Here is a 23,887-nt window from a genome sequence, read left to right as displayed (position 1 = left end):
GTGACGTTGCAGCGACGTCCCGTTGCTGTCGCTGTGTGTGACATCCAGCAACGACCTGGCCCCTGCTGTGAGGTCGCCGGTCGTTGCTGAATGTCCAGCTTCATTTTTTGGTCGTCATTCTCCCGCTGTGACACACACACACACACACACACACACACACACACACACACACATCGCTGTGTGTGACAGCGAGAGAGCGACGAAATGAAGCGAGCAGGAGCCGGCGTCTGACAGCTGCGGAAAGCTGTAACCAGCGTAAACATCGGGTAACCAAGGGAAGACCTTTCCCTGGTTACCCGATATTTACCTTCATTACCAGCCTCCGCTCTTGCTGCCAGTGCCGGCTCCTGCTCTGTGCACATGTGGCTGCAGTACACATCGGGTAATTAACCCGATGTATACTGTAGCAAGGAGAGCAAGGAGCCAGCGCTAAGCAGTGCGCGCGGCTCCCTGCTCTCTGCACTGTGACATGTAGCTGCAGTACAGTACAGTAAGGAAATATTGAAATCCTTCAGTTGCATAGGATGACTATGCCGTTGACTTCAACCTCGTAAGGAGACTGGAGAGGTATCTAAGCCGAAGGGTAATGGAGTGAGCTGACAGTAAGACTCTTGGACTCTTGATGGTTCTGAAAAAGTAGGAGAGCAGAGGTAAGTTCAAGTGCACATATTGAAAGCATTTGCAGGTTCCCTGGAGGTTCTCGATAGCGGAGGCTCCATCCTAGAAGGCGACTAAGGACACACCAGTCTATGAGCTTGAGAACCAGAGTGGGACAGACGTCCTGAAACAGAGAAAGCAATAGATCTTTTGAATGTAGAGCTGGATACATGATCCTCAGCACGACAGATTACAGAGATGATGTAAAAGGACTGTCATCAGCTGTAAGAAGAGAACAACAGACCTACTTCCTTATTTAGAAAATTAGCTCCTTGAGGTTCGACAACACGGGGAATGGACCCCGGAGGATGCCTGGCCCAGGAAACTGATACTGACTCACAGAATAGTTAACTGAACGATTTTACCCCTGCTGCGACTGGCCATGTGGTTCATGGTAGATGGAAGGTCTAACTCACTGGATAGTGGAGAGAGCACTTGGACCCCTGCTGCAATCGACCATGTGGTTCATGGAAGATGGCGGATCTGACTTAGCAAAGATTAACCATTACCCATCAGTTAAGCGCAGCAGAACAAAAATGGTATCACCAGACTTAGGGGTACTTTGCACGCTGCGACATCGCAGGCTGATGCCGACCACGATAGTCCCCGCCCCCGTCGCAGCGGCGATATCCTTGCGATAACTGCCGTAGTGAAAATTGCTATGGCAGCTTCACATGGACTCACCTGTCCTGCGACCGTCGCTCTGGCCGGCGACCTGCCTCCTTGTTAAGGGGTGGGTCGTGCGGAGTCACTGCGACGTCACACGGCCGGCGGCCAATAGGAGTGGAGGGGTGGAGATGAGCAGGATGTAAACATCCCACCCACCTCCTTCTGCATATCCTACGATGTGTGCTGCCACAGGAGCGTGGAACAACATCGGACTGTCGCGTCAGCGTAATTATGGATTACGCCGACGCTGCAACGATGATACGATTGCGCTCGTTAAATCGTATCATCGAGCCTTTACACACTACGATGTCGCATGCGATGCCGGAAGTGCGTCACTTTTAATTTGACCCCACTGACATCGCAGCTGCGATGTCGTAGTGTGCAACGTAACCCTTAGGCCTCATTCAGACATTAGTGCTTCAACACATACATGATAAATGTTACATATGTTATTGCCCATCTTTCAGCTCAAAAAACAGCCTTTGAATGGTTTTATATCAAACCATGTTTGTCATACCACTCCAGCTAGGAGTATAGCCTGGGATATTGAAGTTCAACCTAATGCAGCCACATCCATCTTGTACCTCCAGATTAGGTGGGAAGACTGGGGTTTAGCATACCACTATAGACGAAGCAACCTGACTTGTAAGTGTTGAGTTCACACCCAACACTGGGTGCCCTATGTATGTTGGCCACTTGAATGACCATTTGAGTGTTTGGCCCAGTTAGCTGCTCAGTCTGAATGGTTCTCACTGGGGTTTAAAACATTTTTTTTTTATCTTTGGCAGGAAAAGGATAAGGAAATTATTGACTTCATCTTATCCATCATAGAGGCCCACCCATGGAATGTGGCTTGCAACTGAGCCTACGAGGAGTAGGGCTAGGGCAGCCTTGAAAACCCAGTGCATCACAAGTAATGAGCAAGGTGGAACTGATAAGCTGCTGCACAAGACATGTGGGCTACCCAATTAGGTTAAGAACTGTAATACCTACTGAATAAACCTGGTGGCTTTAAAGTCATGGAAAAAAAAAAAAAAAAAAAAAAAAAAAAAAACACAACAAATGCTGAGAACATATTTTTATAAATTTTGGCACAATAGTACAAGAGAAGGCAAAAAATTAAGCAGGTTACCAAGTACAAATTGTTATGCTGTGAACTATACCAAATCACAAAAGAATATGGCACATAATATCACCTTCAAGGTTAAAGTGCAGATATTGGGGGCTGAAGGATCGCTTATTCAATCTTTTCAGGCATTTCTGGACGTTCAACCAGCTGAGGTGCAAAAGGGCCCACCAGCCATGTTAATGGAGTGTTTGCGACTACATAGCTTAAGAGCTCATTCACATGGTCTTGGACTTTTGAGGCTTGTTCACGGCTTTGAGTCAGAATTCCTGCTGAAATATCTTGGAGGGAGTGAGCAGAGGAAAAGGAAGAGTGCAGGCCTTGAGCCGTTTGCCGGAGTTGCTGCATTCGGTCCTGTATGTTAGCTGGCAGGCCTTGTGCCCCGGATACCAGAGTAAAACAGGTAGTTTGGAGTTGCTTGGTCAGGGTACGGGTCATGGTTAGCACACGAGACTCCAGTGGCTGCAAGAGAAGTTGATTTATTAGCACTTATGCTCAGAATAAGTACATTTAATATAGGGTGCCAACACGAGCAAACATTGAATAGTTTAAATTCACATCAGCATCTTTGGCAAGTGATCACACCTACACAGACATGGGGAGAACATGTCTTGTTGGGATTGAACCCAAGGCTGCAATGCAACCACACTTAGGCCCCTTTCACACATCCGGATTTTTGCTCTGCGGCACAATACGGCGTTCTGCAGAAAAACCGCAACCGGCTTTTGTAACGCCGGTTGCGGTTTTGCATAGACTTACATTAGTGCCGTATTGTGCCGCAGGGGCTTGCGTTCGGTCCGGTTTTTGCCGCATGCGGCAGATTTAGCCGATGCCGCATCAAACGTTCTCTGCAACGTTTTTTGCTCCGGCAAAAAAACACTGCATCGTGCCGCATCCGGCCGCTGCGGCGCATTTTCCAATGCATACCTATGGAGGCTGGATGCAGAAAAACGCATCCGCTCGCCGCATGCGGTTTTTTCCACTGCGCATGCTCAGTAGCATGCCGCAACCGGAAAAAAAACGGACGGGCTGCATGTAAAAACTTATGCAAAGGATGCGGTGTTTTCGCCGCATCCGTTGCATAGTTTTCACAGCCGGATTGAGCCGCAGTGCTCAAACCGGATGTGTTAAAGTAGCCTTATACAGCAAGCCATTTTCTCCTCCATATAGGGGCAGTTTCAAACCAGAATAGGCTACCAAGTCTTCATAATCCAATGATCACTTTTAACCATTTACATAATTTCTGAAAGCATTTTATAAAACACATGGTCACTTGAATGAGCAAACTAAGGAAAGTTCAATGTTGCAAGTCCTAGGGAGCCATAATGTAGCGAGGAGGTGTTATACATGCACGGTCATATTCATTTTTTGTTAATCCTGATTTTAGACAGTCTCCCTCTCTCAACTGGGGTCATAACTAATGTAGGATAACCTAGAAGCTTGATTAATTGGAAGACTACTTACCTATATACAAGGGTGGAAGATTAAGCTATAGAGTAAGGCAGCTGGTTAGTGAGTCCAACATTTTAAGTCATGACCATTCAAGAGTATGTGGGATTACTTGCAGATCAGTGGAGAGAGAAGAATAATGACAATAGATCACCCCTTGTCCATGTCATTTATAGTTTTGTCAAATTATTTATATGTTCCTCATAAGGCAGTCACAAGGGACAGAAAATAATGTTCAGACAGTTTATATTTTATGGGAATACCACTTAATCTTTAAAAATGTTAGACTTCATTTTTTTATTTTATACAACCAAATTTAAAGTTATTTCCAGCTTTTGAACACTAGGGGGGGGCAGCTGCTGAGATGTGCCATGAAAAAAAATAAAAATAAAAAAAATAAGAATTTTGTTTACTTATTGTAAATTCTTTTTCTTATAGTTCTGTATTGGGAGACCCAGACATTGGGTGTATAACTTCTGCCTCCGGAGGACACAAAGTACTACACTCAAAAGTGTAGCTCCTCCCTCTGAGCTTATACACCCCCTGGAGAACCAGATCTAGCCAGTTTAGTGCAAAAGCTGAAGGAGAATAGCCACCCACAAGTAAAAACAAAGCAAGAACCGGAACAACCGGAGCCTCTGTCTATGACAACAGCCGGTGATAACACACGGAACAAGAAACTGCCAACAGGCAACAGGGAGGGTGCTGGGTCTCCCAATACGGAACTATAAATAATAAAAAGAATTTACGGTAAGCAAACAAAATTCTCTTATCGTTCCTATGGGAGACCCAGACATTGGGACGTCTCAAAGCAGTCCATGGGTGGGACTAAACAGAAAAACTGAGAAGTAGGTGGAGCCCAACTTCACAAGTGGGCGACAGCCGCCTGAAGGATGCGTCTGCCCAAGCTCGCATCTGCCGAAGCATGAGCATGCACTTGGTAGTGCTTTGAAAAGGTATGCAGGCTAGTCCAAGTGGCAGCCTGACAGACATGCTGAGCCGTAGCCTGGTGCCTGAAAGCCCAAGAGGCACCGACAGCTCTGGTCGAGTGTGCCTTGATCCCCGGCGGGAGAGGCACCTGAGAACACTGGTAGGCATCCGAAATGCTTGACCTAATCCAACGGGCTAAGGTCGGCTTAGAAGCAGAGAGGCCCTTACGCCGACCTGTGGTTAGCACAAAAAGAGAGGTGCACCGCCTAAGAGCAGCGGTGCGAGACAGATCCGGAGCGCCCGCACCAGATCCAGAGTATGCAACGCTTTTTCAAAGCGATGAACAGGAGCCGGACAAAAAAGGAAGGTAGGGTAATGTCCTGGTTAAGGTAGAAAGGAGAAACCACCTTAGGAAGAAAGTCCGGAGTCTGATGGAGAACCACCTTGTCTTGATGAAAAACTAAAAAAGGTGACTCCGAAGAGAGCGCAGCTAAATCAGGACAAAAAAAAAAAAAAAAAAAAAAAAAAAAAAAAACACCACGTAGGACAGACGAAACTGGGACCAGTCTTGAACCAGAGCGTCCGCTGCAAAGGCCTGAGGATCGTGGGAGCGAGCCACGTAAACCGGAACCTTGTTATTGTGACGGGATGCCATTAGATCCACGTCCGGAGTGCCCCACTTGCGGCAGATTGACTGAAACACTGCCGGGTGCAGGGACCACTCGCCACTGTCCACGGTTTGACGGCTGAGATAATCTGCCTCCCAGTTTTCCACGCCTGGGATGTGGACTGCGGATATGGTGGACCCAGAGTCCTCCACCCATTGAAGGATGCGTTGTACCTACAACATTGCTAGGCGGCTGCGTGTCCCGCCTTGGCGATTGATTTAGGCAACCGCTGTCGCGTTGTCTGACTGGACTCGAATGTGCCTGCCTGCCAACAGGTGGTGAAAGGCTAGGAGAGCTAGAAGCACAGCTTGGGCTAGAGTGGCGAGAGTGAGCGAGACACTCCGCTGACAGTCTGCGCTGGATGAAGCCTTGACTAGAAGGTCGTCCAGGTAAGGAATTTGATTGAAGATTTGAGTAGAAACCTCTGAACCGTTCCCTGGCGGGAACCGGTACAATTACTCCGTTGGCCTGCAAGGATGCCACGGCCTGAGAGAAGGCGGCAGCCTTGGAGCAGGGGGGAGTTGACAGAAAAAAAATCTGTTTGGCGGGCTGGAAGAGAACTCTATCCTGTAGCCGTGGGAGATGATATCCCGCACCCACTGATCGGAGACGTGTTGAAACCACACGTCTCCAAAGTGGGAGAGCCTGCCACCGACTAAGGACGTTGCTGGAGCGGGCAGATAGTCACGAGGAGGCTGCCTTAGTGGCAGCAGCTCCTGCGGTCTTCTGTGGACGCGCTTGTGCACCAGCTGGATTTTTGGTCCTTGGCTGAGTTAGTGGACGAGGCCGAGGGCCTAGAGGACGACCAGTTGGAGGAACGAAAGGAGCGAAACCTCGACTGATTCCTACCCTGGACAGGTTTCGTGGTTTTGGTTTGTGGCATGGAAGTACTCTTCCTGCCAGTAGCCTCCTTAACAATTTCATCCAGCTGTTCTCCGAACAGCCGGGACCCAGCAAAAGGGAGCCCAGCAAGGTACTTCTTTGAAGAAGCATCTGCCTTCCACTCTCGAAGCCACAGGATCCTGCGGATAGCGAAGGAATTAGCCGAAGCCACTGCAGTGCGGTGAGAAGCCTCCAGCATGGCATACATGGCATAGGATGAAAAAGCTGAAGCTTGGGAAGTTAAGGTAACCATTTCGGGCATAGATTCCCTGGCGAGGGAATGCATCTCCTCTAGAGAAGCAGAGATGGCTTTGAGAGCCCACACTGCTGCAAAAGTTGGGGAGAATGAGGCCCCTGCCGCCTCATATACAGATTTGGCCAGAAGGTCGACCTGGCGGTCAGTGGAATCCTTGAGAGGTGCCATCAGCCACTGATACAGCTTTCCGGGCTGAGAGTCTAGACACCGGAGGGTCTACCTTTGGTGAATGAGCCCACTCCTTGACCACCTCAGGTGGAAGTGGAAACCGGTCATCAGAACCACGCTTTGGGAAGAGTTTGTCAGGACAGGCCCTGGGCTTTGTCACAGCGGCCTGAAAACTGGAGTGGTTAAAGAACACTCTTTGTCCTCTTAGGCGAGGTAAACTGGTGCTTTTCTGCCAGAGATGGTTGCTCCTCTGATACTGGCGGATTGAGATCCAGTACAGAATTAATGCACGCAATCAAATCACTAACATCTGAGTCACTTTCGGACAGATCAATGGGGCACATGGAGTTAGCCTCCGAGCCCCCTGTAAAGGCATCCTCCTCAACCCGCGAGTCAGTGTCTGAAACAGAGCCGCGGGACGAGGAAGGAGAGGGAGCCCTGTGTCTCCTTTTAGGAGGACTGTGTCTGGGACCAGATGATGAATCCTCTGTGAGCTCTGCTGAGAGAGCCCTAGCAGCAGAGGCACCCTGTGAAGGGGGCTGATGCATGTTCAGCAGAGTCCTGGACAGCTGTCCCATGGAGTTGGCAAAAGACTGGGAGATGGACCTAGATAAGGATTCTACCCAAGCCGGGGGTTCAGCCACAGGGACCGGAGCAGCCTGAGAGACCACTGAGGGGGGGGGGGGGGGGGGCGATTCCAGGCTGAGGCATCGTCAGGTTAGAGCAGGCATCACAATGTGGATAGGTGCTCGGTTCAGGCAGTAGGAGCTTACATGCAGTGCATACTGAATAAAGCTTTGGAGCCTTGCTCCTCGTGTGAGACATGCTGCTGAAGTGGGGGCTCTGCCAGAATGACCCCCAGAGAGTATATACAGAAGGTCCACAACTGGAGGTTGTGGCTTACCAGACTGCTGGAGCGGTTTGTGTGCCCTCCAGATCCCAAAGCCCAGACCCCCAAGCACCTCAGCAGGGATGCTGCAGCCAGTGCTGATCGCAGGGAAGAACGCTGAGAAAATGGCGCCGGAGCGAAGAGAGGGGGGCGGGACTCACTCTGAGAGCGGGATCTGGAGGGCCATAGAGACCTACAGGGGAGGAGACAAACTCAGTGAGGAGTGTATCCCCCCCCTGTGTAGAACGGCCGCTGGGCGGAGCCGCACTGTCCCTCTGCATGAATGACATGCGAGGGCAGTGAAACCGAAAGTAGGCCTCCGGCGAAGCCGGGGCCTAAATTTGAGCGGTGCGGCCGGCGCGCAGGCACCATCGGCGCGGTTCTCAGGCGACAGCCAGAGAACCCGCCGGAAATGTCACAAAAGTCACTCAGCACACTCTCCCACAACAATAAAGTACAAGGGACCCCCATATATAAGCGTCTCAGGTACTTAGCTTGCTGAGACGCAGGGTTCCAAGTCCCTGGGGGCGAGTGCTCCGGTCCAGCAGGATCCTGAAGGGCTGCGGATGGAGACTGGTCTCTTGCCAAGCATGGAGAACCGTGCTGGCTCCCACTTCAAGCCAGAGCCCAGGAGGGATGGTGAAGGAGCACAGCATGTAAGGCTCCAGCCTTGGAATCAACCTTAACAGCACCGCCGACAGTGGGGTGAGAAGGGACATGCCGGGGGTCCAGGCTTGGACCCGCTATTCTTCAAACTTTCCAAAAATGAAAAATCAGATGAGAATGCATGTGTGGATGTATGCCTCCTGAACACAAAGCGATAAACTGGCTAGATCTGGTTCTCCAGGGGGTGTATAAGCTCAGAGGGAGGAGCTACACTTTTGAGTGTAGTACTTTGTGTCCTCCGGAGGCAGAAGCTATACACCCAATGTCTGGGTCTCCCATAGGAACGATAAAGAAAGCTTCATTTACTGCTACGTTATGTCTGCAGTAAGAGTGGGCAGAATCTGCTGTGTCCAATGTCACTCCTTGGCCTCAGCACTGATCACTACATAGTTCAGAAGTCTGCATCTTACATATTAAGGTTCAGTGTAAGGAGAAAAAGGGGTTAAACCCGCGTAATCCACCAAATAAGATGGAGATGTTGATAGATCACTTTTATTCCATAAGTCTACGCGTTTCAAGGTACAGAGACCTCTTCCTCAGAACCAGAAAATCAACATACATGTTGATTTTTCTGGTTCTGAGGAAGAGGTCTCTGTACCTTGAAACACGTAGATTTATGGAATAAAAGTGATCTATCAACATCTCTACATCTTATTTGGTGGATTGCGCGGGTTTAACCCCTTTTTCTCCTCTTACACTGAAGACTTCTGCACGTGGGGCCACGGAAGCCGCCATTATCCTATGCTATGGTGGTTGTTACCCTTCACAATCATTTTGGGTAAGTGTATTAATTTACGTTACTAACCTGTAATTTATCGGGTAAAACCCTATTAGCGCTTCTTTCTTCTAGCATGATTGTAAGGTTTGGCAAACATCTGGACACCATTATAGGGTTAAGAGGGGCAGCACAACCTGCACTTTTGGCATACATTTGTTCTTTTCCACATCAAGAGGCAATAAGGAAGCTATGAACGTTAACTAACTGAACGAGACCATTTCATTCATAGTGATTGTAGTTCTTTACTTATTTTGATTTAATTTGTAGGCATTGTGCGTTGTTTATGCTTTCATTCTATAGGCCATCAATATTCACATTACCTGTTCAGCCTCGCCATCTACACCTTCAGATCCTGGCTGCTTGCGACTCCAGTCCAGCCACAGCTGGTGCAGTTTGTCTTGGCCACCATGTACACTCTGCTTGAACATCTCCATCTTAAATACAAGTGAAAGCACAAGAAACCCATTGTTATGTCAACTATGAAGACTATAGTAGAAGCCTTTAATGGTTTAGAAAGGCGTACCAGGTCAATAGTTTGGTGCAGCTGTGCCAGGGTCTCCACTGTGCTGATATGGGCACTCCTCACTTTGCCCAGAGAATGCTGGTATGCCCGCTGACGGAGGCGAGAGGACAGAGAACCCAGGCGGACATAGTAACTTTGCTGTTCTCTTTGCTGCTGAAGTGAAGCAACTTCAAATCCCTCGACAGTTGAGGCCAGCTGAGCTATAGATGGAGAGAACCGTGAGGAAGAGTGACCATACAGTTCCATAGGAAGGTATGACTAGCTGCATTTTAGAGTGCCTCTTCAATCTGATCAGATTCTTACTTACACAGCTCCTCATCTGTCATAGGAAGGTAGTGATCGACCCACTCCTCAGATTTTCCCAATACTGTATCTAGGCTGCTGGTCACAAACTGGCCCACTTGTGTGTCCATCACTGATGAGACTACGGACCGAGTGGCATCTACACTTCCCTGTACTGCACCAACTGCTAGGCCCATTATGCCGGACACAGCACTTGTGACAGTATCACATGCTCCAGTCACAGTGCCAGTCACAGCGCCAACCACTGCATCACGTGCTCCAGTCACCAGCCCTTTAGTGTCCGATACAACCTGCACAAAGACAGACAATGCCAATACATAGTTACATGTTAGATCACAGCAATATTCAGAAGAGATTAGAGGAAAATGTGTTAGTGCTAAAAGTAAATCACATAAGGTATTCTGCCATATATATCTTAATTGTGTTAAAGTACTGAACAATTGCCTACTTTTGATGTAAATTTCTATATTATACATGATTAAAGCCCTCAGATCACACAAGCTATTGCCAGAATTCCCATTCATTTGTATGAAATTTTAACCATCACTCCCTGAGAAGCAGCATGTAACAGTGCCCTTGTCTTGAGGAGAATTCCGCCAGTGGGACCCCAAACTAACGGCTATATAGCGATGGCATAACCTTTGACTATAGCAAATGTGCAGAATGGAAGAATCTCCATTCAAGTATCTAAACTTGTCACCATCAGTCTGGGCAATAGCTTGGGGGTTTACAAATAATCCTTGAACGGTCAGATCTTACCTTCTCTGTTGGCTGCTGAAGAATAGGCAAAGTAGATTCCAGTTTGTCTAAACCTTTGCAGGCAAGTTCATTAGCGGTGGCAACTAAAAGGAATGGACAGTATATATATCATTAAAGCTCTGAATTTTACTGACACTGGGAGGAATGGTAAGGGATTTAAGAGGATGTGAATGCCTACTGGGGAAGGGTTTTAATTAAAGTTGCAGAGCAGGTATTTTGCTTCCTTAAAGGCATTAGGCCCCTTTACACACAGACTTTCTAGCGATCCCACCAGTGATCCCAACCTGGCCGGGATCGCTACAAAGTCTCTGGTGAGCTGTCAAACAGGCAGACCTGGCCAACGACGCAACAGCGATCCGGACCTGCAGAACGACCTAGCTAGTCACTGGGGACGTTGTAAAGCAGCTTTTTGAAAGAGAAGTCGCTAACGAAGTCGCTGTAAAGTCCCCTTTACACACAGACTTTCTAGCGATCATGCTGCACAGCGAGAAACAAAGGACCAAAGAATGGTCCTGAACGATTTGTAGCGATCAGCAACTTCACAGCAGGGGCCAGGTCGCTGATGTGTTTCACATACTGCAATGTCGCTGGGGAGGTCGCTATAACGTCACAAAACCGGTGACGTTACAGCGATGTCGTTTGCGATGTTGCAGTGTGTAAAGCCACCTATTGTCTAGTCTAAAATGATAGATCTGCAGTGACTTACAGACATACCAGTGCGCCATGAGGATTTGCTGGTTTCTGAGCCAGAATGGCAGTCATGTACCCAGCCAGAAGCCGACTAGCGACTGGCCTCACTCCATACAAATGTAATAAGCAAGGCCATGCCCATTAGACAGCTGCACCGAGTCCATACACTTATGGAGTGAGGCCTCACATCTGGTTCTGGCCAGGTATATGCCTATTACCGTCATGAGCGTTCTGCTCATAAGCCAGCAAATCCTCAGCTCAGTGTGCACTAGGAGGATTCAGAAGTCAGAGTGCCTTCAAACTTCTTAATCTGGACAACCCCTTTAAAGTGCAAGTGTCATTTTACTTTATTTTGCAACTCAATATTACAGAAAAATAAGCAAAATGTAGTGTCCTATTGATTTTATAAATTAAAATTTTAAATCTTAGTGTTGAGCGAGTAACTATTCACACTCGCCATACTGATAACGAGTACTGTCTAATACTTGCGGATGTTCCAGATAGCATGTGCAATGCAAGTCAATGGGGAAAACTCAAAGTAAGGAGTAACCCGAATTCCACACCATTTGCTATGACATTCAGGTTACTCATTACTTTGCGAGCTTTCACCATTGACTTGCATTGCACACGCTATTTGGAGTGAAAATACGTGTATTAGGGTACTTTCACACTTGCGTTATTTTCCTTCCGTTACAATCCGCCCTTTTGGGAAACAGCGGAATCCGTTAACGGATTCCGCTGTTTCCCATAGACTTGTATGGTTGACGGATTGTACCAAAAGGAGCTGCGTTGCTTCCGCTGGGCGACGCTCCGTTGCTTCCGCCCAGCGGGAGGAACGCAGCATGTAACGTTATTTTGAGCAGCGGAATCCTCTGGATTTCACTGCGCATGCTTTTTTTTTTTTTTTTTTTTAAAATCAAACTTTATTTTGGCTCGCGGTGGCCGAACGTTCAGCTGAGCGCCCGGCCGTCGGCAAGCGACAGCGCTCAGCTGAATGACCGACCACCAGCATGCCCGGCCGCCGGCAAGTCACAGCGCTCAGCTGAGCGCCCGCCCGCCGGCATGCCCGGGCGCCGGCAAGTGACAGCGATCAGCTGATCACCCGGCGGGCGGCTGCAGGGAGCGATCAGCTGATCACCCGGCGGCCGGGAGCGATCAGCTGATCACCCGGCAGCCGGCTGCAGGGAGCGATCAGCTGATCACCCAGCGGCCGGCTGCAGGGAACGATCAGCTGATCGTTCACTATAGTCTGCCGCTGGTAAAACCGGGAAAAAAAAAAAAAAAAAAAAAAAAATCAAAACGAATTGCGTTGTTTTGCAGCATCCGTTGTGTCACTATATGCAACACATCCGTTGCATCCGTTACACAACGCAATGCAACGGATACCGTTCAACGCAAGTGTGAAAGTAGCCTTAGACAGTACTCGTTATGAGTATAGAGAGTGCGAGTAGTTAGGCCCTCGCTCAACTCTAGTTAAGCTTTAAACTTTTCTTTAGGTTGTCCTTTGACAGTTTTCCTGCACATAACTGGCTGCAGTTTTCAGAGCCCATCAGTGATCCCATTCTTCTGGAGAAGCTAGCTGTTCTGTTTTAGACCCTCAGCTGATCCTTCATGTGGGCAGAAATCAGCAGTTAATCGTGGCACAAAATGGGCTGATGACATGGTCTCAATCCATTCTTACAGTATCAGTGCACAATGGGTATGAATTCATAAGACTGCTTGGCCCAGACCAGCTGACATGTCAGCCAAAGTGTTAGTCAGAGCTCTTTGATTTACCGATCTGCAGTATAACTATCCAAACGTTGTTCTGAGTTTGTAACAGCCACATTGCATGTTTCATGGCTAGCTCAGACTGACTTAAGAAACCAGTCATTAGATTACTGCTGCCTAAACCAAGGGCAGCATGAAGGAGAACCTGGGTGCACAGATGCTGCCTAAGGGTAGTCACTTTAGCGATGCTCCAGCGATCTGACCTGGTCAGGATCACTGGTGCATCACTACATGATCGCTGGTGAGCTGTCAATCCCAAAAAAAAAAAAAAAAAAAAAAATAAAAAATATATATGAACCAGAGCAGTGTGTAACTAGTAGCGATTTCACAGCAGGGGCCAGATCGCTGCCGAGTGTCACACACAGATCGCTGGTTAAGGTCACAAAAACAGTGACTCAGCAGCGATCTCGCTATGTGAGAAGTACCCCTAAGGGTGCGTGCCCACGATCAGTGTTTTGGATGCAGCATGCTTCAGCTGTGTCAAAGACACTGAATTGTACAGTACAAGCACAGTGGATGGGATTTGTAGACATGCCAGGCCCACTGTGCTTGATTCTTCCTCAGCAAACACTGACCTGCGGTGCAGCTCTCCAGACGACATGTCAATTGTTTGCTGTAGATTTGCATGCGCCCTCCATAGGGAGACCACAGCAAGAAGACCAGAGCGCACTGAACCCTGATCGTGGGTACAAGCAGCAGTGGTCTCCTACAGAGGAGACTCACAGCCTCGCAGGTCAGGACCCCATGAGTGAGTCCTGATCGTGGGCACATACCCTTAGGGTTTACTTTTGAAATGCTTCAAAGTTTAAAAAAAAAAAAAAAAAAAGCCAGGAACTATAGGGAGGGGTGTGGCTAGCACCAGTTGATTGACAGGCATCTCCCCATTTACACACATGGAAGAGACCCATCAGCTGAAGCTGGGCTAGTCAGGGATCTCCCTATGATCCCAGCTGAATATTTCAGAGAACACACACCTGATTACAATAGCAGTGTGATTCCAGCCACCCACAGTCAGGCATCAGATTGCAGCCCTCTCCCTCACGGATCAGTGCAGGTACACATTACACTTACTCTGTGGCTCCAGTCTGCTTATAAGAGGCTTTGATCCAGTTACAGCCACATCCGTTAAGGTCTTGGCTCCTTTCTCAGCCACATCGCACACTTTACTGATGTATGGGTGGCTATCCTTGGTAGTGTTGTACACCGAGCTCACCACACTGCACGCAGAGCTGACCAGAGGCAGTTGTGTGACACGTTCCACCACATTCTGTGGGAGAGAGAATACACAATTCATCAGATGTACTTATCAAGGAACCAAAGATGTGGATTTTAGCAGAAGATGGCCTAAGGCCTTGTGCGCACTAGGCGTTTTTAGCGGCGTTTTTTACCGCGTTTGTGCTGAAAACAGTGACATTGCTTCCCCAGCAATGTCAATGGGTTTTCATAAGTGCTGTCCGCACACAGCGGTTTTTTTTTTAGCTGCGTTTTTGTGGTGACCACAAAAACGCAGCATGTCAATTATTTCTGCGTTTTTCACCCATTGAATTCAATGAGACGTTAAAAACGCAATGAAAAACGCATATAGCCGCGTTTCTATGACTATAAACGCAAGGGGTGGGTACTACAGTGACGTGTACAGGAAGAGGATTCCTTCTGTTGGTAAACACAGAAGCATGAATCCTCCTGGTACCGTCACCGCTGCTTCCACCTCCCGTCCATGTCAGCTCCGTGCGGCGCCATGTCTGGGCGGGAGGTGGAGGCAGCGGCGAAAACCAAAGTGAACAGTAGAAAAAAAAAAAATATGTCATATACTCACCTGTCTGCAGGGTCCCGATGCCATGCCCGCTCCCAGCCCCTGTCTCGGTACCGCCGCTCTGGCTGTGTGCAGTCTCCCCGGGGCAGGACCTTGCTTGCAGGACCTGGCGGTGGATCACCTGATGCAGTCACCTGACGCATCAGCTGATCGTAGTCTCGCCGGCTTCTTCGCGCCCGGCTGGCTATCAGCTGATCCTGCCGTCAGGGGACTTCATCAGCTGATTACCGGCAGCTCCTGCTGCGATCGGACGGGATCAGACTCCTGTCCAATCGATCGCTCCAGGAGCTGCCGGTAATCAGCACAGCACATAAGCGAGTATTATTTTTTTTTTTTTTCTACTGATGCATCAGCTGATTAAAAGCCGGTTATACAATCAGCTGATGCGTCATGTGATTCACGTAGTTTAACCTGACATCATCTGATCGCTTTGCCTTCCAGCAAACCGATCAGATGATATTGGATCCGGATTGGACGGCGCGGGACCCTGACCCAGGATTACTGCGGAGGGGGGTTTATTTCAATAAAGATGGAGTCACTAATTGTGTTGTGTTTTATTTCTAATGAAAATATTTCTGTGTGTTGTGGTTTTTTTTTATCATTACTAGAAATTCATGGTGGCTATGTCTAATATTGGCGTGACACCATGAATTTCGGGCTTAGGGCTAGCTGATAATATACAGCTAGCCCTAACTCCATTATTACCCGGCTAGCCACCCGGCTTCAGGGCAGCTGGAAGAGTTGGATACAGCGCCAGAAGATTGCGCTTCTATGAAAGCGCCATTTTCTGGGGTGGCTGCAGACTGCAATTCGCAGTGGGGTTGCCCAGAAATCTTGGGCACCCTGCACTGTGGATTCCAATCCCCAGCTGCCTAGTTGTACCCGGCTGGACTCAAAAATTAGGCGAAGCCCACGTCATTTTTTTTTTTTTTTTAATTTCATGAAATAATTAAAAAGAAAAGGGCTTCTCTATATTTTTGGTTCCCAGCCGGGTACAAATAGGCAGCTAGGGGTTGGGGCAGCCCGTACCTGCCTGCTGTACCCGGCTAGCATACAAAAATATGGCGAAGCCCATGTCATTTTTTTTTTCTTTTTGGGCAAAAAACTGCAGACAGTGCTGGATGGAGGATGCTGAGCCTTGTAGTTCTGCAGCTGCTGTCTGCTCTCCTGCATACAATGAACATTTTGAAGAAGGAAATGACAGACTTTTTTTTTTCTTTTTCATCAACAATCTTTAACGGCATTGTGCACTGATTAAAAACGCACCAAATCGCGGCAAAAACGCATGCGTTTTTGCCGCGTTTTTTAGCCGCGGGTGAGTTTTTTTAGTCAAAAACGCACAAAAAACGCAGCGTGAAAAAAACGCCTAGTGCGCACATACCCTAATACTTAGCAATGCAGTAATTGCACATGTTCCTGGGAAGACCCTGTAGCCCACAATGCTTCTTGTATTTTATTTTCACCAACACTAAATGTTTCCATTTTCCTTTGGAGCCTTTAGTGTTGGCTTAACCCCCCCCCCCACCCCTATAGATTGCAGCCACACATTCCCCCTCCCCCCCCCCCCCCCCCCTATGGGCAGCCATGCTACACGGTTTCCAGTCTTACTCAATCCAGCACATGTCCTCTAGACAGAAGGTCACTGAACTGCTGTGAACCACAGGATTTCAGCAATATGCGGCCCCACAACTTACACTTTAGAGTTGGTTTCACTTTTAACATGGGCTCAGCTAGTGTACTAGAGTATAGAGCAGGCCAGGTCCACATCTCTGCACCACGTGATGTGGGTCACCTTAGGCTGCTTTCACACATCCGGTTTGAGCCGCGCAGCTCAATCCGGCTGTGAAACCTATGCGGTGAAAACAACGCATCCTTTGCATAAGTTTTTTACATGCAGCCCGTCCGGTTTTTGCCGCTTGCGGCATGCTACTGAGCATGCGAGTGGCAAAAACAGCATGCAGCGGTCGGATGCGGTTTTTGCCGCATCGCACCGCATCCGGCATCCATAGGGATGCATGGAGAAAAGCGCCGCATCGACCGGATGCGGCGCAATGCGGGTTTTTTTGCCGCACAAAAAAAAAAAAAAAAAAAAAAATAAGTACCAGGCAACGTTCCATCCGGCCGCCACATCGGCTAAATCTGCCGCATGCGGCAAAAACCGGACCGAATGCAAGTCCATGCGGCACTAATTAAAGTCTATGCACGAAAAACGCAACCAGCGGCAAAAAACACGGTTGTGTTTTTCCTGCAAAGTGCCAGATTGTGCCGCATAGCAAAAACCAGATGTGAGAAAGCAGCCTTACTTGGTGAAGATGACAGAGGAGACCTCCATACATTTCTGAAGCGGTCATGGTCTGATCAGGAGACAATCAGTCATGCAATCTGCATGGGTTGCACATGTGTGAACGAGCACCTATTGGGGGGGGGGGGGGGGGGGGGGTGTGTAAACACACTGGAGCGGTGCTTTAAGTCTGAAGCAGGTCTACCAATTCTCTAGAGGCTGTGCCCTGGCAAGTCCCACTGGTTGATTGCTTTTTGTGTTCACTGCATAGGCAAAAAGCACCAGTGGTAGGTCAAGTTATACAAAGCTCATGAATATGTAGAACATGGCAGTAGGTTTACTTGATATGCATGTTAATAACTGGGAATCAAAACTACAGCAAGCAACTCATCCACTGGAATCAAGATCTCTATTGTATTGCTCAGAATAGGTGGCATTCAGTGAGTACACGTCCAGTCAGTGTTGGCCACAGCATGTTTTGTGGTGTTGTCCAGTACAAGCACAATGGATGGGATTTATAGGAATCCCATATCCACTGGGGAGAGATCTATTTTATCTCCATAAACTGACATAGGGAACAGCTTCCAAGCAACAGCATATCAATGTATTCTTGTGGACACTAGTGTTTGCAGGACAATACAGCAAGAATAGGCCCATCCATAACCCTGATTGTGGGTATAGAAGGCACGTTCTCCCACACAGGACACTAGCATCTCTGCAAGGAAGCCTGATCGTGGGCACGTACCCCAAATATCACTACCAGTGCTGTGATGGCTGGAAACCTCTTATGCCATACCCACATGCCCAGTGATCGCTCATCAGAAAGCAGGATAACGCCAATGTGTGCCGGTCCAGCAGGCACAGCCCGATCACTATGCAGGGTCCTCAGCCGATCAGAGCTTCAGGTCCTGGCTACTGTTTCCCACTGACACTCGTGCCCAGAAGCCCACAGCCCAGGTGTCACGTGTAATGTGGCCATGATAGACAGGGCATCTGGTGCCAGACATTCCTACTTTGTGACCGGGCACTTTAGCCGGAGCGTGGTTAGAAGGTGGCCTTGGATGAAGGGTACAAAGGGCAGCGGAGATCGCCACGTCTGAGCGCCCTGATGGCACCGATAGCGGGCGCCACTCACCTGCTGCTCCGGAGGCGCGCACACCTGGGCATCGGGATCCGCTCCGTTACTTGCCATGATGCCAAAGATTAGTAGCCGAGATTTCACCTGAGGGGAAAGTCACAAAGGGGAAGTGTCAGCCAAAGAAAGGCGTCCACAACACTGCACCACCATGCCGGCCACGCGTGTCCAGCCCACTCAGCACCGGCTCCACTACTCGGGCCCGGGACCCTGCACTCACCGCTGGGCCGCTCCGACTCAGTGATCTGCTTTGCACACTTGGCCGCTATATAAAGGGGCGGTGACGTCCAGGGCGGGGCTTAGCTGACGGACGGGGAGGAGTCGGCAACTTTCACTAACAACTGTGAGGAGGAGCTGTAAAGTGCGGCGCTGGTGAGAGGTGGTCTGCCCGCCCCTCTGCTGCTGAGAGGTGGTCTGCCTGCCCCTCTGCTGCTGAGAGGTGGTCTGCCTGCCCCTCTGCTGGTGAGAGGTGGTCAGCCTGCCCCTCTGCTGGTGAGAGGTGGTCTGCCTGCCCCTCTGCTGCTGAGAGGTGGTCTGCCCGCCCCTCTGCTGGTGAGAGGTGGTCAGCCTGCCCCTCTGCTGGTGAGAGGTGGTCTGCCTGCCCCTCTGCTCCTGAGAGGTGGTCTGCCTGCCCCTCTGCTGCTGAGAGGTGGTCTGCCTGCCCCTCTGCTGGTGAGAGGTGGTCAGCCTGCCCCTCTGCTGGTGAGAGGTGGTCTGCCTGCCCCTCTGCTGGTGAGAGGTGGTCAGCCTGCCCCTCTGCTGCTGAGAGGTGGTCTGCCTGCCCCTCTGCTGGTGAGAGGTGGTCTGCCTGCCCCTCTGCTGCTGAGAGGTGGTCTGCCTGCCCCTCTGCTGCTGAGAGGTGGTCAGCCTGCCCCTCTGCTGCTGAGAGGTGGTCAGCCTGCCCCTCTGCTGCTGAGAGGTGGTCAGCCTGCCCCTCTGCTGCTGAGAGGTGGTCTGCCTGCCCCTCTGCTGGGGAGAGGTGGTCTGCCTGCCCCTCTGCTGCTGGGAGGTGGTCTGCCTGCCCCTCTGCTGCTGGGAGGTGGTCTGCCTGCCCCTCTGCTGAGAGCTGGTAGCCACTAGCAACAGCTGCACTGTACACACATTGTATACAACCGCCTGTCCTCTGGCTCTGTTCACATTGCTCTGAGAAATAGATAACGTGTGCTATCCGTTTTCAGACTACTGGCCTATGGCACTGACGCGCCCACGGGGTTTCTGGAGTGACTCGTCACCAGGCCGGTGTCGGTTCGGGATGTCACAGCGGCTAGGTCCAGTTCCGTGACTCCGGTGGTGTCAATAAAGATGGGGATGATGGAAGTAGTTATTCGTGACGCCACCTGCGGTACGCGGCCAGTATTAGCCGCTGCTGCGGAAAGTCTCTGCTGGGGCAGATGGTGACGCAGCTCTCCACAGGTAGAGTTAAGGGTGCTTTACACACTGCAACATCGCTAGCGATTGCTAGCGATGTCGAGCGCGATAGCTCCCGCCTCCGTCGTATGTGCGACATTTGGTGCTCGCTGCCGTAGTGAACATTATCGCTACAGCAGCGTCACACGCACATTCCTTGTCAGCGACGTCGCTGTGACCGCCGAACAATCCCTCTCTCAAGGGGGAGGTGCGTTCGGCGTCATAGCGACGTCACTAAGCGGCCAGCCAGTAGAAGCGGAGGGGCGGAGATGAGCGGGACGTAACATCCCACCCACCTCCTTCCTTCCGCATTGCCGGTGGAGGTAGGTAAGGAGATGTTCGTCGTTCCTGCGGTGTCACACATAGCGATGTGTGCTGCCGCAGGAACGACAAACAACATCGTATCTGCAGCAGTAACGATATTAAGGAAAGGAGCGACGTGTCAACGATCACTGTTTTTGGACGATTTTGCAATCGATCATCGCTCCTTGGTGTCACACGCTGCGATGTCGCTACCGGCACCGGATGTGCGTCGCTAACGACGTGACCCCGACGGCATATCGGTAGCGATGTCGCAGCGTGTAAAGCACCCTTTAGGCCCCAGAGAGGATGTTGGGAGCAGTAGTCGCTGATGGCGCAGGGGCGCGATGTTGGGAGCGCCAGCAATGATGGGACGACACAGAGGCTGCAATTCAAGTTCTTTATTTTCTTTTGTTATTTTCTACTTATACAAGCCTATGAGGAAATAAGGATGAATCACAGATAATCCCTTTAAAGGGAACCTGTCAGGTGTAATATGCCCCCGGAACATGAGCAGTTTTGGGTGCATATTGCTAATCCCTGCCTGACCATCCCTGTATACACTAGCATAGATAAAGAGATCTTTAGAAAGAGTATTTCTAAAGATTTTTTACCTTATGCTAATGAGCATGGTCTAGTCCCCTGGGCGTTAGTTCCCCTGGCTAGTCGGCTCCATTAGCATGTTAGTACGCTCCTGTGGGTGTGCTATCATGCTAACGCTAATGAATGCGCAGCATCAGAGGATGATATCACTCACCTCTCCACTGCCATCGCGTCTAATGGGGGATTTCAGCTGAACCCGAACTTTCAGTCACGCGCACTACTTCAGTTTGAAGCCAGGACGTGTACACCCGGCTTCATAGTGCGCATGACAAAAACTCCGGGGTCATGCACACTGAGCCCCGAAATCCAGCGTCAGATGCTATAGCAGCGGAGAGGTGAGTGAGATCATCCTCTGATGCTGCACATTCATTAGCATGTTAGCACACCCACAGGATTGTACTAACATGCTGATGAGGTCGACTAGCCAGGGGAACCAACGCCCAGTGGGCTACTACCCTCACTCATTAGCATACAGTAAAAGATCTTTGGAAATACTTTTTCTAAAGATCTCTTTATCTATGCTACTAGATACAGGGACAGTTAGGCTGGTATTAGCAATATGTACCCAGAACTGCTCGTGGTCCTTTGTGCATATTACACCTGACAGGTTCCCATTAACAGGATAAAATGGTGTTACAGGCCAGATTCACACAAGCGTATTCCTCATATGTGTCTGTAAGATGGGGTGGAGGAGCTGTAAAGTGCCAGGGAGCGGCAGTCATGGGCGATGGTTGTTGTGGTCCTCAACCCACCCCGGCACAGTACAGACACGTGGTGGGGAAGTGGTGTGTGGAGGTTGTACCTGCTGACTGCTGCGCTTCTGAATCTTCAGCCGGTTTCTATGGCTCCCGTGCTCTTTCATGGGCCTTGTGCCCTGTGCGCTCTGAAAGGAGACGACTTGCAATGTGGTGCTTTGGTCAAAAGAAGCCTATGTCAAAGAGGCCAATAAACAGCTTAGGAATAAGGATTCATACACCACTCTCCCCTCCAACCCCACAAGTAAGTTTTTGACTGAGCTGCGGCTGATCCTGGAGAGGGCATTTGACTTAGGCATAATCCCGAGAAAGGTACTGGATGGCCTCCTACCAAAGTCACCGGTGATACCCACCTTCTACCTACTTCCTGAAATTCACAAACATCCGACCAGTCCACCAGAACATCCGATTGTCTCTGGCATTGGAGGGCTAAGTGATTGGCATGCAAATTCATTGATTTCTATTTACATCCACTTGTGGAGACGCTGCCCTCCTATGTCAGAGACACTTCTGACGTCCTGAGAAGACTGGATGGATTATATGTAGAGGGTGGGATTTCGCAGGTGACTTTGGATGTTGAGGCCCTATATACCAGTATTTACCATCAACACGGCCTGCGGGCCGTTGAATACTTTCTCGGGATGAGCTGTTGGGATCCTTCCTTGCGCTCTCTGGTCCTTGAGCTGTTGGAGTTTGTGCTCACGCACAATTTCTTCGTTTTCGATGACCGGTACTTCCTCCAGCGACACGACACTGCGATGAGGGCGGCATGTGCCCCCTCCTACGCCCACCTCTTCCTTGGTTATTGGGAGAGGGAGGTGTTTGCAGGGGGATTGTTGCTAGCTCCCATGCACAGTGCTTGCTTCGCTATATTGACGACGTGTTTGTCGTCTGGGGAGGTACTGGTCCCGAACTTGAGGATTTTGTGCGTCAGCTAAACTCCAACAGCTACAATATCCACCTCACTTGCCAGCACCATACTCGAACCATCGAGTTCCTGGACCTGAGAATATCGGTGATGGAAGATGGTGCTGTGGCAACGGATATTTTTAGGAAATCCATATCCGTGAATTCTCTCCTGCATGCTACATCTAGTCATCCACCGTCAACCATACGATCAATTCCAGTCGGGTAGTTCCTACGTCTCAGACAGATCTGCTCGACTGATCAATGTGTTGACCAACAGGCGGTGGACATGCGGGAGAGATTTACGGAACGTGGGTACAGTCAGAGGTGGATTAAGAAAGGATACCAGAGGGCAAAGGCACTAATAGAAACAGTCTCCTGTCCCGTGCCTATATCAGTCGCAGCTCGTCATCCTCCGGTGCCACTCGATTCATTTCCCCTTACAACAGCCAGTGGCAGGATATACAACAGATTTTTGTGAAGCATTGGGGGGTACTTAAGACAGATCCTGTCTTGAGGATGGTAGTCTCTGATTGCCCACTTATGACAGCTAGACGGGGCAGAAGCCTGAACGATTTATTAGTTCACAGCCACTACATTCCAAAATTGGGCCTGCCCTTTCATACAGGTCGCCCCAAATAGGGTTGTTTCCCCTGTGGCTCTTGCCTCGCCTGCCGCAATATCAGACGGACCACCACTTTTGTGGCAGCCAACTCCAGCAGACAATATGAGATTCGTCACTACATTACGTGTAGCACTGCTGGAGTTGTCTATCATGCCACATGTGGGTGTAGATTGATATACATCGGGTTAACCTCACGTGAACTCCGTAGGAGGACACGTGAACATATAAGCGATATTGCGGTGGCAGCTGAGGTTGAGTCTACTGAGTCCCTCAAGACATTACCACGCCACTTTAAGCTGAAGCATAATTGCGATCCATCTAGCTTAGTGGTTTGGGGTATCGATAAGATACATATGGGCATACGCGGGGGCGTCCTCATGAAGCGACTGTCACAACGAGAAGCCCAATGGATTTTTCGGCTTGGGACAGTTGCTCCTGATGGGCTAAATGAGAGGCTTTCATTTTCACCCTTCCTATAATATATACTCCTCAGCTGGTTCTTAGCACCAACTCATACATTCTTCTGTTGTAGCTGAGTGATGGCTATTTTAGACTCCCTTCTCCCCCTGGTTAGCTTGCAAATGGCCATCCCCCAACTGGGGTAGACGAGGGATCCCCCAGCATTAACATTATTTCCATTCTTTTGGATACATGGAGTTGTTTCCCTCTTCACCTATCTCATTATTATTAATTTATCAGTGTTATTTTTAATTTAGTATAAGTACCTCGTGCTTTAAGTCTTGGCATCGGCTTTTCCATATGCCTTAATTGTATATATTATTTTTAGCAGTGATCCATATTGACTCCTATTCTTTTATCTCTCTTATTTCTAGTTTATTTTTCATGCCTGTGGTGTATAATATACCATCTGTATAGGAG

At 49.5% G+C, this 23,887-nt stretch overlaps 1 protein-coding gene across 2 annotated transcripts; it reads right to left on the bottom strand.

The window, feature by feature from the left end:
• Positions 1 to 234: 234 nt before the first annotated feature.
• On the bottom strand, positions 235 to 18,734 carry LOC142314280 (perilipin-3-like). 2 transcript variants are annotated; one of them, XM_075352458.1, is made up of 9 exons: positions 18,633 to 18,734; positions 18,413 to 18,499; positions 14,255 to 14,450; positions 10,724 to 10,806; positions 9,969 to 10,254; positions 9,662 to 9,861; positions 9,459 to 9,572; positions 2,523 to 2,914; positions 235 to 781 (listed from the first exon to the last, which is right to left on the bottom strand). In XM_075352458.1, the coding sequence occupies exons 2-8, from the start codon at positions 18,467 to 18,469 to the stop codon at positions 2,564 to 2,566; spliced, it is 1,287 nt and encodes a 428-aa protein (XP_075208573.1). In that variant the 5' UTR covers positions 18,470 to 18,499; positions 18,633 to 18,734; the 3' UTR covers positions 235 to 781; positions 2,523 to 2,563. The 2 variants fall into 2 exon arrangements, with proteins under 2 accessions (XP_075208573.1, XP_075208572.1); XM_075352457.1 differs by lacking the exon at positions 235 to 781 and having other exon boundaries at positions 2,390 to 2,914.
• Positions 18,735 to 23,887: the final 5,153 nt, after the last annotated feature.

The sequence above is a fragment of the Anomaloglossus baeobatrachus genome, chromosome 1 (genome assembly GCF_048569485.1).
Source record: "Anomaloglossus baeobatrachus isolate aAnoBae1 chromosome 1, aAnoBae1.hap1, whole genome shotgun sequence".
Lineage (NCBI taxonomy): Eukaryota > Metazoa > Chordata > Amphibia > Anura > Aromobatidae > Anomaloglossus > Anomaloglossus baeobatrachus.
The sequence above is the reverse complement of the archived record's forward strand: the minus strand, read 5'-3'. Positions and strand labels throughout refer to the sequence as shown.